The sequence below is a fragment of the Papaver somniferum genome, chromosome 7, assembly GCF_003573695.1.
Source record: "Papaver somniferum cultivar HN1 chromosome 7, ASM357369v1, whole genome shotgun sequence".
Taxonomy (NCBI): Eukaryota; Viridiplantae; Streptophyta; class Magnoliopsida; order Ranunculales; family Papaveraceae; genus Papaver; species Papaver somniferum.
Window position 1 is genome coordinate 232,348,848 of NC_039364.1, and position 18,732 is coordinate 232,367,579.

Consider the following 18,732-nt stretch of genomic DNA (forward strand, 5'->3'; position numbering starts at 1 on the left):
ATAGTATCTCAAAATTCTTGATATCTTTCCCGTAATTTGTTCTTCGATTCTTAAGGCATTTAGTTAACATATCAACAACTTGTTATAAGTTTCATGTCAGAATTAAGACGTAATGAAGATTAAATTTATATCTTCTATCCAACATGAAATAAAATCTGTTAAATATATGTTATTATCTCAAAATTCTTCGAATATTCGATATATGCCTTATATGAGAGCTTTAGTAATCCATATGATATTACTATTACATGGTAAGCTTCATTGATATCCTTTATTTCAAAAATATAGAGATTTGCATAAAGTCAAGATCACTACTCGTAGGTAGTATGTCTTAACAAACAAGACCAAAAGTATGAAATTCTCCCACTGATCTTGAGGTATATGCATAAATCTGTAATAATTTCATCCAAAACTTGAAACATTTATAGTTTTGTTGAATTTCATATACCACTCTGGGAGGCTGCTTAAATTTCATACTTTGATTTCTAAAATTTGTAGACTAAAATTTATCATTAATAAAGGCTATTTTCACATTTAATTAATGCAACTCTTAGGTCATACTGAGCTACTAATAATACTATGATAATTTTGAATAAGTATTTCTTTGACACGAGAGAAAAACTTATTTATAATTAATGCATCGTTTCAGTGTAAAATCTTTGGAAATATGTCTTGCTTTATACCGTTTAAAATTGCTATTACAGTCGTATTAGGTCAGAAACCCACTTTCATACAACTGATTTGTGTCTTTCGAGCAATTAAACAATATCCGAGACTTGACTTTCAACTAATGATTTTTGCTCACATGGCATCAATCCGTTAATCAAAATTATTACACATAATATTTGTGAACCTAAAACCGAGTCTTTGCCATTCCATATCAAAATGTAATAAATTCTTGTAAGAAAATCACTGAAACAATATGAATAACTTTCTTTCAATCTCCGTTGAGACCTTCTTAATGCTGGTTCATGTTGTTATCAAAAAAATTCTTTATTGATAGTAGTTATATTATGGAGTATTGGATCAGTAATTTGTGGTCTTTCATTATCTAACATTCTGATAATGAGAAGATTCACAATATGTATAAAAATCTTAAATAAAGGGATCATTATCATGATTTCTTGAACAGATATATCCACGTACTCCCACTGATTATGCCATCATTAACGAAATTATATTTTCGGTTTCAATAAGTCTCATACTACGGTTAAAACGTTAAAGAATACCATTTGGATTATTTAGGAAAACCAATGAACCAATAATAGTTTCCAAAATCAGTTTTCATTCTTTGGAATGTAAGCCCTCACCTCCAACTGAACAACCATAACTTAAATGTGATTTAAACTAGGTTTCCATCCATTCTAGTCCAAAGTGTGTCTTTGAAACTGCTTTACTTGGAAATCTATTTAAATTACACAGTTGTTGAAAGAACATACATTCACTGATATGTGGTCATCATGCATAACTCATCATGCTTCTAACCATGCATACAAGTATGATTTTGACTTTTGTTATACACCATTATGCCAAGGATAAGTTGGCCTTGTGTATTGAGTAACAAATCCAAACTTTTGGAGATACTACATAAAAGATTTAGGATATTATCCTGTTTTGTCATACCTTTCACAATATTCATCACCTTTATCAGACTTTATGATTTTCACTTTCTCTATAATTGCCTCTCAATTTCAATGATGAATGTTCGATAAAACATCCACGGATTGAGATTCATAATGTAATTAATAGATGTACACAGTAACGCAAAAAATCATCAGGTGATAAACAATTTTATCTTCCAAAAAATGGACCATTAAAAGTATACAAAATAATCATAATCAAAAATTAATAAGAACAAAAACTGAAATTTATAACAGAGATAAATGACAAAGCTTACAATAGCTCTGATACCAACTATAAGATTTAATTTATAGAAACGTAATTTGGGATCGTTGAACTTCATGATAATCACACAATAAAATATGCAAGAATTGTTAATGGAGAATACCTGGTAGCGCTAATCCGTGTTACGATACCGATCATCTTTGTAGCAGCGGTAATACCTTGTGGAGGTCATGGTTTCTCTCTCTTGACCTTAGCCGTAATGAGTAAAATCCTTGGATACAATAGTAATGGTTATTGTTTCCCTTTCATAGGTAGAGAGAGGACCAAGTTCCTAGGATTTTAGTATTAAACATTAGATCTCGACCGTCCATCAAGGAAGAGCATAAATAGGATACTAATTCCTTATATAAATCATGGATTAGATATTTAGCAATATCCTAAATATAACCAGATTCTCACATGGGCCCAATAGAGATAATCATCGTATAATAAATAGTCGGACTTTTTTTTAACGAAATCAAGTTACAATGACTTTCAAGTCAATTTTGGAGTGATTATGTATAAAACAAAAACTAAGAACAAAATCAACTGGTAATTTTAAACCCTAAACTTAGAGTTGGGTTAACATGATAGTAACAACAGTATAAAAATTAGATAGATTTCCTTGGAAAAATCCCCAAACCACAGAAACTTACATGAACAGATCCTGATAGAGAAAAGGGAGATTGGAAAGCACTGGGAAGCCGTGCAGGATGATTTTTAGAGGTTTATGTAGAACAATCGGTAATGATGTTTGTTAATGTTTATTTTTTATTTTGGTAACGGATGAACGATTATTTTGATAACGTATGAGCCATTAAACGGAATCATGGTGGTGCTAACTAAGTTGAGTGCCCTAGGAGTAACTGATGGAAATTAAGGGAGAAGAATTTAAGAAATTGAATCTGAGACGTTGGATAGGGCGTGGAAGACGGGTGTATTCTCAGCCACGATTTATCTCCTCCCCTTTCCTACTTTCTGAAAGTAATGCGAACCATTGATTACTGGGAAAAAGGCAATTCAAAACCGTTAGATTGGGCAAAAATCATTTGTTTTTGCAAGATAGATATTATTAATTTGGATGTTTATGAAATAAACCAGACAGATCGATTCATGGGTTTGAATCGTTTGATAAGAGATCGAACATATCTATATATCCCAGACGCTGGGAGAGGTCTGTTTTCGGTTGTTCATCAGAAAATAAATTTTAACCACCTAATTAATGTAAAAACACAAAGATCGGGCTGAAATAGCACGGTATGTATATAAATCAAAACAAAAATAATAGATCATGATGTAAATAAAATTTAATGCTAAAAGAGATTTTATTTTGATATTAGGTAGAAACCCTTACAACATACATATAAGAAAATATAAATCATGATTCAAACCAAAATCCATGCCAAAACATTTTAGTTTTTAATATTACGTAGAAACCCCTACCTCAAAATATCAATCCATAAACTTGATGCACCAACACGCTTCCCAAGAGATTAATGGAGTAGAATTTCTTTTTCTTATTTTGTAGAAAATTAGAAAGAATAGAGATAAAAAAGAGATGGAGAAGAGGACGACTAGGTGTTGATGGTGGTTTTTAGCTTAGGGTCAAAATCGTAAAACTGTACATCTGACGTGACGTCACTATGACCATTAGCACATTTATTGAATCAATCAGCATGCCTACGCAAGAATTACCGGGGTACCTTTTTTTATGGGTCACGTTCTACGGCAGAACCCTTAACATCGACTGACATCATCTATGTCAAACCCTAATTCTCATGCTACCGCGCCAAGGCATGCCAACCATGCCAGCCGCACCATTGTGCCGATGGAAAACCGTGCCAGCCACATCTTCGCGCCAAGGCATGCCAACCATGCCATCCGCACCACTGTGCCGATGGCAAACCATGCCAGCCACGTCTACCGCGCCAAGGCATGCCAACCATGCTAGCCGCACCATACGCCAATGGCATACCAAACCCTTGACCCCACAATCCCAAGCCAACCGCACCTTGCCTTGTCCCCAACCATGCTAGCCGCACAATGCTCCAATGGCATGCCAAACCCTTGGCCCCACCATGCCAAGCCAACCGCACCTTGCCTTGGCCCCACCATGCCAAGCAGTCCATGATAAATCCTTGGCCCCACTATGCCAAGCCGTCCGCGTCATTTGCCTTGGCCCCACCATGTCGGCCTTCCCTATGCGGCTACCAAAACGAAGGCGTGCGACGATCAACGACCACCCTTCAATACTAGATGCAAATCCTAGCCGTCCAAGGTCGCCAAACAACACATGGTAACCTTTGGATCAAAACCCTAGTTTTGGCCACGCCAAACCGCGCCAAAGCATGCCATTCCACATGTGCCAATGGCATGCCAACCACCTTGCCGCTCCATACCATGTCGGCCTTCCCTATGCGGCTACCAAAACGAAGGCGTGCGACGATCGACGGCCACCCTTCCATCTTAGATGCAAATCTTAGCCGTCCAAGGTCGCCAACCAACGGATGGTAACCTTTGGCCCAACGCCCAAACCATGCCAAGGCATGCCGTCCATGTCACACGTGCCAATGGCATGCCAGCCACCTTGTCGCACCATACCATGCCGGTCTCCCCTATGCGGCTACCAAAACGAAGGCGTGCGACGATCAACGACCACCCTTCAATTCTAGATGCAAATCCTAGCCGTCCAAGGTCGCCAAACAACGCATGGTAACATTTGGCCCAAAACCCTAATTTTTTCCACGCCAAACCGCGCCAAGGCATGCCATGCCACATGTGCCAATGGAATGCCAACCACCTTGCCACGCCATACCATTCCGGCCTTCCTATGCGGCTACCAAAACGAAGGCTTGCAACAATCAACAGCCACTCTTTCATCTAAGGTGCAGGTCTTAGCCGTCGAAGGTTACCAGCTAACGCATGGCAACCTTTGGCCCTAGTTTGGTCGCGCCTAAACAAAGCCAAAACTCTAACTTTTGGTCACGATACTGATCATGCTTTCATGTCATTGGCTACCAAACGAAGGGTTGCAATAATCAACGATTACCTTTCCTCGTAAGATACAAAATCTCGACCGTCGAAGGTCACCACCGAGCCGGCAAGTCTCCCAAGCTCAACTTGTCAGACAACAACAATGTTCTACATGTTTTCCATGAAAACGCTCAAGACATCAACGCATGTCATAAACTGGGGGATACTCATTGGGTGTTGGTTTGGCGGTTTACAGCGTGCGACGTACACTACGCCCGTTATAAGAAAGTGTCATAAGGATGAGGCGGTTAGTAAATACATAGAGTAATGGTGAAACGCTTTCTTTTATGGGACATCAATTCCAGGCGTCACCGGTTACCACCTCCTCCCATTTACTCACCCGTTTTCCATTTCTTAATGAGACCAGAGTACTTTTCACTTCGACTTGTATAAATAGGCATTACTTATTTCCACCGAAGAACAAGTTCAGTCAGGAGCATACAACACTCAGAAAACATTTGCTAGCTTTCCATCTGTTAGCTTCCCACTTTCTGATACAAGTCGTGAAACAACTACTCTTCCAGAATCAACTATTCTGGTCTCAATACTCTCTTCTCTCCCCAAAACCAACCCTTCTCCTTCACTTTGTGACCGAAGCAAGTCTGGAATGACCATTTCTTGGTTTAGACCGGATTTGTACAGTTTGATCTCTCGAATCTAAATTACTCCCTTGCAGTACATTGTTTAGGGCTTAAACTCGTTTCTCACCCACACACTCAAAATTACCAAAATCAGCAGAAACCGTTTTCACCCTCAAACACTAGGCTAATAACTTTTAGGTTTTTTCTTAGAAAATATATTAAATATTTAATAACCCTAACAATAAAACAAATAAGAGAGAGAGAGAATGAATTTTTATACACGTGAGATTTATGAGAATGGATTTGCAACTACTAGAGAACATCCCACAAAATTCATAAGGAGCAAATTAAAAAGAGAATCCTTATTCCCAACCACCACAGAGATAAGAGCTAGCCTTTTTATCTATTACTTAAATTTAGTTATAAACACCCAAATTCAGAAATACGCACCCAACGCTACACAGGTTGGATTTTACCGGTTTAAGGTTCGAAAACTACTATCCAAAAACACGGGTCTTACAATATTAACCCGTTAAAAAGGAATTTGTCCCAAATTCCAAAAATCAATAAAGTTAAAGTAGGTCGAAATGGAAATTTCATTAGCACAAAATTTTATGTTAAGTGTTTTGATTTATTTACCCCATTCCCCAAAATAAATAAAACAAGAATAAAACATATGAAAGCACGAAGATTAAAACCCTAAATATTATTTTGGCTGCTTAAAACTTCAAAAATGAAATCATCCAACATAATAAAAATAATTCTTTTTTTTAGGAAATAAAAATTTCGAAAACTAGTAAGTCCACACGCACAGTCCAAGTAAATTGAAACCATGCTCTGATACCAACTGTGACAGCCCGGATTTTCGGACTTCCAGCGGACATGGATTCGACCTTGTGGGTCGGGTCCGATCCATCTAGCAAGTCCAAATTTCCGGACCACCACTCGTGCAGGACCAGATTTTTCGTTCTAAAACATTTTGAATAAATAAAAATCTTAAATTCAAACTCAAATAAAATTTTACTGTAAGAAATGTAATCTTTATTTTGAAATTTACACAACTGTAAAATAAGTACATAATCAAAAGTGCATAACTTGTTATTCAAAACGCAATATCCAAATCCCCGTGTTACAAAATAATTTCTTTTACGGCTAGTCTTTCTTCATTCTCTGTGGAAAGGGAGGAAAATGGGTGAGCAAACCACGACCCAGTAGGAAGTTTCAAAAAATAATCTATCTTATAAAAACAAATGGTTTTTGTCTAATCTAACGGCTCCACATGGGCCTTTGTCAGAGATCAACGGTTGCAATTGCTTTCAAAATGGAAAGATAAATCGTGGCTCAGAAACTAACCCCCTTTTTAAGCTTCTTTCCGACGTCTGTGATCTTTTCTTGCCAGAAATCAACATTTTCTTTGCCTTCTTCGGTTCCAATCGTTCTTCCGTTATAGAAAAATAAAAACCATTAACACCATTGTTCAATCTCTTAAAATATTCAGACGTTACGAAAACACCATTATGTTTCCTTGCCAATCCTTTAAAATATTCGACTACATAAACCCCCCAAAAAGTTATCCTGCGCAGATTCTCAATGCCTACCAATCCACTTTTGATATTGTTGTATCATATTTTTTTTTGTTTTATTTGGTACTCTTCCAGAAGCATTGACTGATTTTGTTGTTGCAGATTTTTCTTTTGTTATTGGTGCATCACAGATTTATAGTTCAGAGAAAGACGTATATCTCAGGTAAATCTCAATCGAATTATTCCATTTCGTTTGATTTGAATTATTCAAAGTTCATCTGTTTAGTCACATCAACTGTTTGTTATAATGCATATTCATTTTTGGATGATGAGAACCTATATTAATATAAAATGAATGGTCACATACCAAGGTAATAATGCTTATTTCCCATCTTTCCGTTCGTCGGATGACCTTAATATTATTTAAATTTTCCAGCAAACAGTTCCATGTTTCAATCTGCAGTAGGATAGCTGTTATCAATTTTCTTTTGTAAGATAATGCATTTGTGTAATTTCTATCATTTGTGGTTGTTCTTTTTCAACTATTATCAATTGTTTGATTCATATCATTTTAGTTGTTCTTCTAACACTGTTGTGCCTCACTTAACTGAAAAAAGGTATCCTTATCATCCACGCAGGACCGATCCAAATGTTTTCAACCCATTGGTGAATCCAAAATCCTGCCTCATCACATGTTGAGTTACCAAGAAATCTGAAGAGTTAAGATGTTACTATTGTGGATATGGTTATCCTGGATGAACGAGTATGTAAGGAATTGAGTCTTCGCCAAAATCTTTCATTGCCTGCACAATTTCAGATCTTTTGCATCTCTAAATGCTCTGCTAAATGTCATAGGTAATTTTTGATTAACTTAAGTCCCTTCTTTTAACATTAGTAGTATGTAGTTCCTTGGTGAGGAACCGTTCATTTGGGAGTACACTATGAGAGTGAGCATCCCAGACCTCATTTCACATGGTTGAGCTATGTGTTTTGGTGGAAATTGCAAAGAAATCATGTCTGTTAGATTGGTGTAGGTGAGAGTTTCGTCCTCTTCTCCTTTCATTAGAGGGGATTTTTGAGCTGCCTTAGGTTGCTGAAAAGCTTTGTGTTTTGGTGGAAATCATACCTTTGATATTGTTCTGAAACTTTGCAAAGTTTAAAAGAGTCGTAGTTGATGGAAATTTTAATGTGAATTTCTACATTTTCGTATTGCAAAAAGTAAATTTCTGAAACTATTTTCCTCTTAAGTAATTTCTTACATTCTTTCTCTTTTTCTGCAGGTAAACAACAACTTAGTTTCAACTAGCAATGGGTTTAGAAGAAACTGGAATGCCACATCTCATGGGTGATTCTCTTTGCACTAAGTAGAGTTAGACATGGCTCTCACCAGATTTTTTTTTCATAATGTATATCTAAATTTCTAAGTTTTCTCATGGTATTTTTCTTTGTTTTTTCTAATAGAATTCAATTGTGTTTTTCTTAGCAAGACATTCTGATTTAGGAATTTACATTACTTGGGAAGATATTAACCCATGTTGGAATATACGTGATTTCAAAAAAAATCTCTAATTTGTTTGTGTCTCTCTCATCCTCGCATACTGAAAATCCATATATATCCAGGCATCATCTCTTGATCATGACCAATATTTATCGCTGACCAGTTAACACGTGTAAAAGAATTTAAACTTAAAAGCAAAAATGCAATTGGAGTTATTAATCTAACAGTTCAGTTTAATCTTTATCAATGGTTACATATGTCACTTCACCGTGTGACATCCTCCATCATTTCCTTCTGTTTATTTTTGTTCAGATTTATTTTTAAAAAAAATGTTGATTTCATATTTTGTTGGGATTTACGTTAGGCAAACGTAAATAATTGATAGAATTCTTTGTTATTTTTCTTCATATTTTCTAATCGGAAGAAATATCGTGGCTTAGAACTAACCCCCTGTTTAAGCTCCTATCCGACATCTGTGATCTCTTCTTGCCAGAAATCAACATTTTCTTTGCTTTCTTCTGCTCCGATAGTTCTTCCAATAGAAAAATAAAAACCATTAAAACCACTGTTCAATCCCTTAAAATATTCAGACGTTACGAAAACACCATTATGTTTCCTTGCCAATCCCTTAAAATATTCGACTACATAAACCCCCCAAAAAGTTATTCTGCGCAGATTCTCAATGCCTACCAATCCACTTTTGATATTGTTGTATCATATTTGTTTTTGTTTTATTTGGTACTCTTCCAGAAGCATTGACTGATTTTGTTGTTGCAGATTTTTCTTTTGTTATTCGTGCATCACAGATTTATAGTTCAGAGAAAGGCGTATATCTCAGGTAAATCTCAATCGAATTATTCCATTTGGTTTGAATTGAATTATTCAAAGTTCATCTGTTTAGTCACATCAACTGTTTTTTATAATGCATATTCATTTTTGGATGATAAGAACCTATTTTAATATAAAATGAATGGTCACATACCAAGGTAATAATGCTTATGAATCCCCTCTTTCCGTTCGTCGGCTGACCTTAATATTATTTAAATTTTCCAGCAAACAGTTCAATGTTTCAATCTGCAGTAGTCAAGCCATAGCTATTATCAATTGTCTTTTGTAAGATAAGGCATTTGTGTAATTTCTATCATTTGTGGTTGTTCTTTTTCAACTATTATCAATTGTTTGATTCATATCACTTTTAGTTGTTCTTCTAACACTGTTGTGTCTCACTTAACTGAAAAATGGTATCGTTATCAGCCACGCAAGACCGATCCAACTGTTTTCAACCCATTGGTGAATCCAAAATCCTGCCTCATCACATGTTGAGTTACCAAGAAATCTAAAGAGTTTAGATGTTACTATTGTGGATATGGTTATCCCGGATGAAAGAGTATGTAAGGAATTGAGTCTTCGCCAAAATCTTTCATTGCCTACACAATTTCAGATTTTTGCATAGCTAAATGCTCTGCTAAATGTCATAGGTAATTGTTGATTTACTTAGGACACTTCTTTTAACATTAGTAGTATGTAGTTCCTTGGTGAGGAACCGTTCATTTGGGAGTACGCTATGAGAGTGAGCAGCGCAACCCTCGTTTCACATGGTTGAGCTATGTGTTTTGGTGGAAATTGTAAAGAAATCATGTCTGTTAGATTGGTGCAGGTGAGAGTTTCGTCCTATTCTCCTTTCATTAGAGGGGATTTTTGAGCTGCCTTAGGCTGCTGAAAAGCTATATGTTTTGGTGGAAATCATACCGTTGATATTGTTTTGAAACTTTGCAGAGAGTTTGAAAGAGTCGTAGTTGATGGAACTTTTAATGTGAATTTCTACATTTTCGTATTGTAAAAAGTAAATTTCTGGAACTATTTTCCTCTTAAGTAATTTCTTACATTCTTTCTCTTTTTCTGCAGGTAAACAACAAATTAGTTTCAACTAGCAATGGGTTTAGAAGAAACTGGAATGCCACATCTCATGAATGATTCTCTTTGCACTAAGTAGAGGTAGACATGGCTCTCACCAGATTTTTTTTCATAATGTATAACTGAATTTCTAAATTTTCTCATGGTGTTTTTCTTTGTTTCTTCTAATAGATTTCAACTGTGTTTTTCTTAAAAAGTCATTCTGATTTAGGAATTTACATTACTTGGGAAGATATTAACCCCTGTTCGAATATACGTGATTTCAAATTTTTTGTCTAATTTGTTTGTGTCTCTCTCATCCTCGCATACTGAAAATCCATATATATCCAGGCATCATCTCTTGATCATGACCAATATTTATTGCTGGCCAGTTAACACGTGTAAAAGGATTTAAACTTAAAAGCAAAAACGCAATTGGTATTAATCTAACAATTCAGTTTAATCTTTACCAATGGTTAAATATATCACTTCACCGTGTGACGTCCTCCATCATTTCCTTTTGTTTATTTTTGTTCAGATTTATTAAAAAAAAAGTTGATTTCATATTTTGCTGGGATTTACATTAGGAAAACGTAAATAATTGATAGAATTCTTTGTTATTTTTCTTCATATTGTCTAATCGGAAGAAAAATTGTGGCTCAGAACTAACCCCCTTTTTAAGCTCCTATCCGACGTCTGTGATCTCTTCTTGCCAGAAATAAACATTTTCTTTGCCTTCTTCTGCTCCGATAGTTCTTCCGTTATAGAAAAATAAAAACCATTAACACCACTGTTCAATCCCTTAAAATATTCAGACGTTACGAAAACACCATTATGTTTCCTTGCCAATCCCTTAAAATATTCGACTACATAAACCCCCCAAAAAGTTATCTTGCGCAGATTCTCAATGCCTACCAATCCACTTTTGATATTGTTGTATCATTTTTTTTAATTTGGTACTCTTCCAAAAGCATTGACTGATTTTGTTGTTGTAGATTTTTCTTTTGTTATTGGTGCATCACGGATTTATAGTTTACAGAAAGGCGTATATCTCAGGTAAATCTCAATCGAATTATTCCATTTCGTTTGAATTGAATTATTCAAAGTTCATCTGTTTAGTCACATCAACTGTTTGTTATAATGCATATTCATTTTTGGATGATGAGAACCTATTTTAATATAAAATGAATGGTCACACACCAAGGTAATAATGCTTATAAATCCCCTCTTTCCGTTCGTCGGCTGACCTTAATATTATTTAAATTTTCCAGCAAACAGTTCCATGTTTTAATCTGCAGTAGTCAAGCCATAGCTGTTATCAATTATCTTTTGTAAGATAAGGCATTTGTGTAATTTCTATCATTTGTGGTTGTTCTTTTTCAACTATTATCAATTGTTTGATTCATATCACTTTTAGTTGTTCTTCTAACACTGTTGTGCCTCACTTAACTGAAAAAGGTATCCTTATCAGCCACGCAGGACCGATCCAACTGTTTTCAACCCATTGGTGAATGCAAAATCCTGCCTCATCACATGTTGAGTTACCAAGAAATATGAAGAGTTTAGATGTTACTATTGTGGATATGGTTATCCTGGATGAACGAGTATGTAAGGAATTGAGTCTTCGCCAAAATCTTTCATTGCCTGCACAATTTCAGATCTTTTGCATCTCTAAATGCTCTTCTAAATGTCATAGGTAATTGTTGATTAACTTAGGACCCTTCTTTTAACATTAGTAGTATGTAGTTCCTTGGTGAGGAACCGTTCATTTGGGAGTACGCTATGAGAGTGAGCAGCCCAACCCTCATTTCACATGGTTGAGCTATGTGTTTTGGTTGAAATTGTAAAGAAATCATGTCTGTTAGATTGGTGTAGGTGAGAGTTTCGTCCTCTTCTCCTTTCATTAGAGGGGATTTTTGAGATGCCTTAGGTTGCTGAAAAGCTATGTGTTTTGGTGGAAATCATACCGTTGATATTGTTTTGAAACTTTGCAGAGAGTTTGAAAGAGTCGTAGGTGATGGAACTTTTAATGTGAATTTCTACATTTTCGTATTGTAAAAAGTAAATTTCTGGAACTATTTTCCTCTTAAGTAATTTCTTACATTCTTTCTCTTTTTCTGCAGGTAAACAACAAATTAGTTTCAACTAGCAATGGGTTTAGAAGAAACTGGAATGCCACATCTCATGGGTGATTCTCTTTGCACTAAGTAGAGGTAGACATGGCTCTCACCAGATTTTTTTTTCATAATGTATAACTGAATTTCTAAATTTTCTCATGGTGTTTTTCTTTGTTTCTTCTAATAGATTTCAACTGTGTTTTTCTTAACAAGTCATTCTAATTTAGGAATTTACATTATTTTGGAAGATATTAACCCATGTTGGAATATACGTGATTTCAAAAAATTTCTCTAATTTATTTGTGTCTCTCTCATCCTCGCATACTGAAAATCCATATATATCCAGGCATCATCTCTTGATCATGACCAATATTTATCGCTGACCAGTTAACACGTGTAAAAGGATTTAAACTTAAAAGCAAAAATGCAATTGGAGTTATTAATCTAACAGTTCAAGTTAATCTTTATCAATGGTTAAATATATCACTTCACCGTGTGATATCCTCCATCATTTCCTTCTGTTTATTTTTGTTTTTATTAAAAAAAATGTTGATTTTATATTTTGCTGGGATTTACGTTAGGCAAACGTAAATAATTGATAGAATTCTTTGTTATTTGTCTTCATATTGTCTAATCGGAGTCATCATTAACATCAATGTATCAACCTGTATAACACATAATATGCTTGAAAGTTATTTGCTTGGTTTTGATACTCTTTTTCTCTTTGTTCTTTTGCTTAGCATTGTGCATTTTTCTATTTTTGTCTTATCATAAGTGAAGCAAATAATGAATCGTTCTTCTTTTGAGTAGAACTAATTTTTTTGTTGTCTTATCACAGGTGAAGAAGCACAAAAGAAAATAGTGGTCACGCCGCATGGGATTTGTTCGAAGGGATCTTCAAGGTAAGGATTTATGTATATGTACTATGGAATGTAGTCCGTGTTTTGTTCACATGTATCAAACAATGCTTGGGATACTCTGCTGTAGTTGCACTTTTTAGTCGCTTAGTAGGGCTTTTTTATGATTATAATTTTTCTGCCGATAATAATTCCATTGTTATCTTTGATGTTCGTTTCTACACTGATATTTAGCGTGGAAATGAACCCCCTGTTGGAATATTTGATTTCAGAGATTTTCTCTAATTTGTCTGCGTCTCTCATAATGGTGCATTTGATTGTGGTATAGATGACACTTCAGGTCAGAAAAACACCATGGAAATTCTCGTGACAAGCTATATGAATCAACTTAAAATTCCCCAAAAAATAACATTCGTGCCTCACACTTCCATCTCCCCAATAAAAGCTCTCAGTTCGCAATGTTGGTCACAGGTAATACTTTAGATTACAGGTTCCTATAACCATCTATGAATTATTGCACATCTATGGATTGGGTATCTACATTGTTTAGCTTACAGGTTCCTATGACCATCTATGGATTCGCAATGCTGGTCACAGTTCGCAATGCTGGTCACAGGTATTATTGCGCATCTATGGATTTGATATCGACATTTTTTTATGTTGTCTCTAGCTAAGTTGTGTTTTTTCTTAGTTTCCAATGTCTCAACAATACCTTTCTATGCCAACGCGGACCTACCAGTGGCCCCAAAGTTAACCTGCAATGCTTCCCAAATTTTCCCGATAAGCACCTACAAAGAGATTCAACCAGCTGCCTGAAAAGGAGGAAGGGCATCCCTGGATGACCATGATTTCAATACGATGGAATGAAGTAGACTTCATGGAGACCAATGAGGTTACCATGTTTGCTCTCTTTTGTTTCACTGTGGTGTACTAAATAATGGGTACAATTTTATCGAAGTATAAGAAGAAGATAGCGAGCTCAAACTAAATCAAGAGAGTTGAGACATATGGGCCATCTAATATCACCAACCCATCTCCTTTATATTACGTCCTGAGAAGATAAATATCCGTGTCTTCATCAAAGGAGTTAAGTACATCTTTGGCTTGCGTTGAATATTAATCCAAGGCTTAGAATGCTAGAAACAATGATAAAGACAAAAGGTTGGTGTGTCTAATGTTATTGTACCTAATATTGCATGATTCTTTGCACATTGATTATACTGTTTGAAATTTATCTAATGCATGACTTCTATTTGTTCGTTTTTTCTTCCTTATCTGGACAACCACTAACATTTCTGCAGTGTTCATCTCTATCTCTATCTCTGTCCACATTTATCTCCTCTTATCATTTTTTGATGTTCGTGTGGCTTATAATTTTTGTTTTTAAAACGTAATCACATATTTGGATAATACAAAATCCCATGTTGTTGAGATGTTTCTTTTTGTTGAGATTTTGATTAAAACATGTTGTTTGGGTAGTCACTAAAAAAGGACCAATCTAAGAGCAACCACAGTCATGAGACGGACCAAATACCAAAAGCCAGATTAAAAGCCAAAAAAATTTGGTATTCTGGGTGTTCAAGTACAATGGGGGACGACCAAAATTTGGTGAAGTGTAACTTATACGAACGCTTGGTGCGAGACGGAACTTGTACTCACGTTTCTTGACCGAGCGTCTTTATAATATGCGTCTGAACGAAACGGAGGTATTACGTGCGCCTGATTGAGGCGCAGGTATAGTTCATGCCTAACATGGGACGATGATGGAAAGTGCGTCTACTGGGACGGATATGTTATGTGCGTCTGATACATACGGAGATAGAAAGTGCGTATGACTCGGGCGGACATAGAAGGTGCGTCTGGGTAGCCAAAGAAAAAAATCAAAAATGTCCGTGAGACGTAAATGATTTGAGCACTGCACTTTCGTTTCTTGCTTCCTCCTCAAAGCGGGTAGTTTATGATATTGATATGGATGGGGGGCGTAACTGCTTAGAGCAACCACAGCCATGGTGAAAGAGGAAGTTAACTGGGTGCATATAATCAACGAAAATTAAAACTGGTATCAGGCACACACTATTCTTCTGCCCATCTCATACGTAACTTAAAGTTGCGTTTCATCCAGACGCACGTATAATCAACGCCCATCTCATACGTAACTTAAAGTTACGTTTCATCCAGACGCACAATAAAACTACGCCTGATATTGGGCGGATGTATTAGATGCGTTTGAAGGGACGGAGTTTATACATGCGCCTGACTCATACGGTGTTTATATGCTCGCCTGATTGCATACGGTGATTAAACTTACGCCTGGATTCATACGCTCCTAATATTTCCGTCCCACTATATCTTCTTTAGTCTGGACAGACGACCACATTTGGTCTCAAACCCTAAATTTGGCGACCAAATTTGGGTTTACTCCTCACCACTGCGGCACTCTCTAGGACCACATTTGGGTTTAGTACCCAAATTTGGTCGTGACTGTGGTTGCTCTAAGTAAGTCAACAAGCTAACAGTTGGCAATAGTGAAACCAAATCGGATCCCGGACCGTTACGGCACGGGTCATTTCCTAGTAGAGTGCAACGAAATCAAACAAATGCAGTAGATATGATAATTAAGTCATGCATAAAAATTCCCAATAATATTCACGCTATTCTCAGCCACAAACAATCAACATTTTCTTACTCAAAATTTTCAATCTAAAATTCTAGATTCTTAATTTAATTGTCTGAGTTATTTCGGTAAACAAACCATTACTGTTCCCCCAACAGTCTTTCCAGAATAGCCACCAGTGGTGGGATGCCATAAAAGGCATGACAAAACCATTATTGTTTCCCGAACAGTCTTCCAAAGATAGCCACCAGTGGTGAGATGTCATAAAAGCCTGACATTTCAGCAGCAGCAGAGAAATGTATGTTACCATAACTCATTCCTAATTAGTACACTCAATCACGTATAAAAACCAAACCTCGACCATAATCCTAGAAAAACTCGATCAATGCATTGATATATAATATTCGTAGAAACAGACAAAAATGCATTTATACTCCATACTAGAGAAGATCTCAAAATGGCTTATTGGTGAACTGTGTAGCAAATTTAAAACACGAGACGGCGGTCGATGGTTGCCGCCATGAGAAAACCGGTAAAAAGAAAAGAAAAACAATTTAAACAGTGTGTGTGACCTTTGAACTTCCTTGTTTTCGTCTTATTATAAATTAAATCAAATGCAGCCAGAACATGTGATGATGGGACAATAGTTAGAAGTGCTAAAAAAAAAACTAAATGGTACTTTGTGGTGTTAATTCTTTTGGAAAACAGTAGAGGGCTAATTGGCTAAGAAGAAAAAGTGGGTTACACATGGGTAACGAGGTTAAAATGAAAGGGGTTCACATGGAGACACAGATAGTAAATTAAGGTGAAAATCCAAATCCAATACCTGATCAATTTTGATTCTGGTTACAGGGAAAATCTATTGGAAAGGAAGGTCAAAATACTTGCATAGGTATATCAAAGCATTTTTTTCGTTAACAAAATATTACTCGTTTCGTTATTTTTTAGTAAGTCAGCTTTATTTTAAGAAAGTTAAGGAAATTAAGAGAATTAATTATTGAAAGTGATCCTCTAGACACTTGTCGATAAAAGAAGTAAAGTGAAATGGTCCCCATGACACTTCTCATCCAAAGAAATAAGTGAAATGGTCCACATAACACTTGTCATCAAAAGAAGTTAAAAGAAAAGTGGTCCCAAAAAATTAAAGTAACATTTGACTTTCTCAATTAGGAAACTGGCCTATTTTTTTGAAATATTTATTTATAGAAACTGACCTATTAAAAAGTAACGGAGGGAGTATTAATTTGTATGTTTATGAAATAAACCAAACAGATGGATTCATGGGTTTGAATCGTTTTATAAGAGATCGAACATATTTATATATCCCAGACGCTGGGAGAGGTCTGTTTTCGGCTGTTCATCAGAAAATAAATTTTAACCACCTAATTAATGTAAAAACACAATGATCGGGCCGAAGCAGCACGATATGTATATAAATCAAAACAAAAATAATAGATCATGATGTAAATAAAATTTAATGCTAAAATAGATTTTATTTTAATATTAGGTAGAAACCCCTACAACATACATATAAGAAAATATAAATCATGATTCAAACCAAAATCCATGCCAAAACATTTTAGTTTTTAGTATTATGTAGAAACCTCTACCTCAAAATAGCAATCCATAAACTTGATGCACCAACACGCTTCCCAAGAGATTAATGGAGTAGTATTTCTTTTTCTTATTTTGTAGAAAATTAGAAAGAATAGAGAGAAAAAAGAGATGGAGAAGAGGGCGGCTAGGCTAATAACTTTTAGGGTTTTTCTTAGAAAATATATTAAATATTTAATAATCCTAGTAACAAAAGTAAATAAGAGAGCGAGAGAGAAAATGGATTTGTATACACGTGAGATTTATGAGAATGGATTTGCAATTACTAGAGAACATCCCACAAAATTCATAAGGGGCAAATTAAAAAGAGAATCCTTATTCCCAACCACCACAGAGATAAGAGCTAGCCTTTTTTATCTATTACATAAATTTAGTTATGAACACCCAAATTCAGAAATACGCACCCAACGCTACACGGGTTGGATTTTACCAGTTTTAGGTTCGAAAACTACTATTCAAAAACACGGGTCTCATAATATTGGTGTCAAAAGTCTTCACTGATGCTAAAGAAACTCTTAGGCTGTAAAGAATGTCGGCTAAAGGAATCAATTATGTAGATCCTTGCGAGGTTCAAGAGACGTAAAGATCATGACTGCAGCTGAGCTGTTTGGAGGGTGAATTCAGTCTCAACTACATTCCAGTCCGAAGTTTGATAGTAGGCTAGTGTATGTAGAGGCTTAATACAATTTGGTGTTCAAATCTGGACGAGGTCTTAGGGTTTTTCTTCAGGTGCAATTTTCCTCGTTAACAAAAGTTATGTGTCTTGTGTTCTTTCCTTTTCAGCATTATATTGTTTTATCTTTATAGTATATAATTAACACAAGTATTATGTAATCAGTTTTAGTAAATAATATTAATTATAATCAATTACGAGACTTGTTCTTGCGGAATTCGTATCTTTAAAGATAAATAACAAGTTTCACGCTTGGCATACGACTAGATTGATCTTCGATATTGATTTTTCAGATCATCCAAGTACTCTCTATACGATCAGATTCATGGAATTTATTATTTTGACTATCTGATTGTAAAGAAAAGGAGATATAAACTCTATATACATATTGTTCAAGAATCTTTAGTTAGATCTACTTGCAATTGTATTAGGTTTTGTTCATACA

At 35.5% G+C, this 18,732-nt stretch overlaps 1 protein-coding gene across 4 annotated transcripts; it reads left to right on the top strand.

Annotated features, from left to right (window-relative positions):
• The first annotated feature begins 10,498 nt into the window (after positions 1 to 10,498).
• LOC113293510 lies at positions 10,499 to 14,586 on the top strand. 4 transcript variants are annotated; one of them, XM_026542123.1, is made up of 6 exons: positions 11,864 to 12,108; positions 12,536 to 12,625; positions 13,368 to 13,431; positions 13,715 to 13,857; positions 13,944 to 14,002; positions 14,078 to 14,586. In XM_026542123.1, the coding sequence occupies exons 3-6, from the start codon at positions 13,404 to 13,406 to the stop codon at positions 14,226 to 14,228; spliced, it is 381 nt and encodes a 126-aa protein (XP_026397908.1). In that variant the 5' UTR covers positions 11,864 to 12,108; positions 12,536 to 12,625; positions 13,368 to 13,403; the 3' UTR covers positions 14,229 to 14,586. The 4 variants fall into 4 exon arrangements, with proteins under 4 accessions (XP_026397912.1, XP_026397908.1, XP_026397911.1 ...); XM_026542126.1 differs by having other exon boundaries at positions 12,536 to 12,600; XM_026542127.1 differs by lacking the exons at positions 11,864 to 12,108; positions 12,536 to 12,625 and adding an exon at positions 10,499 to 10,514.
• The last annotated feature ends 4,146 nt before the right edge of the window (positions 14,587 to 18,732 follow it).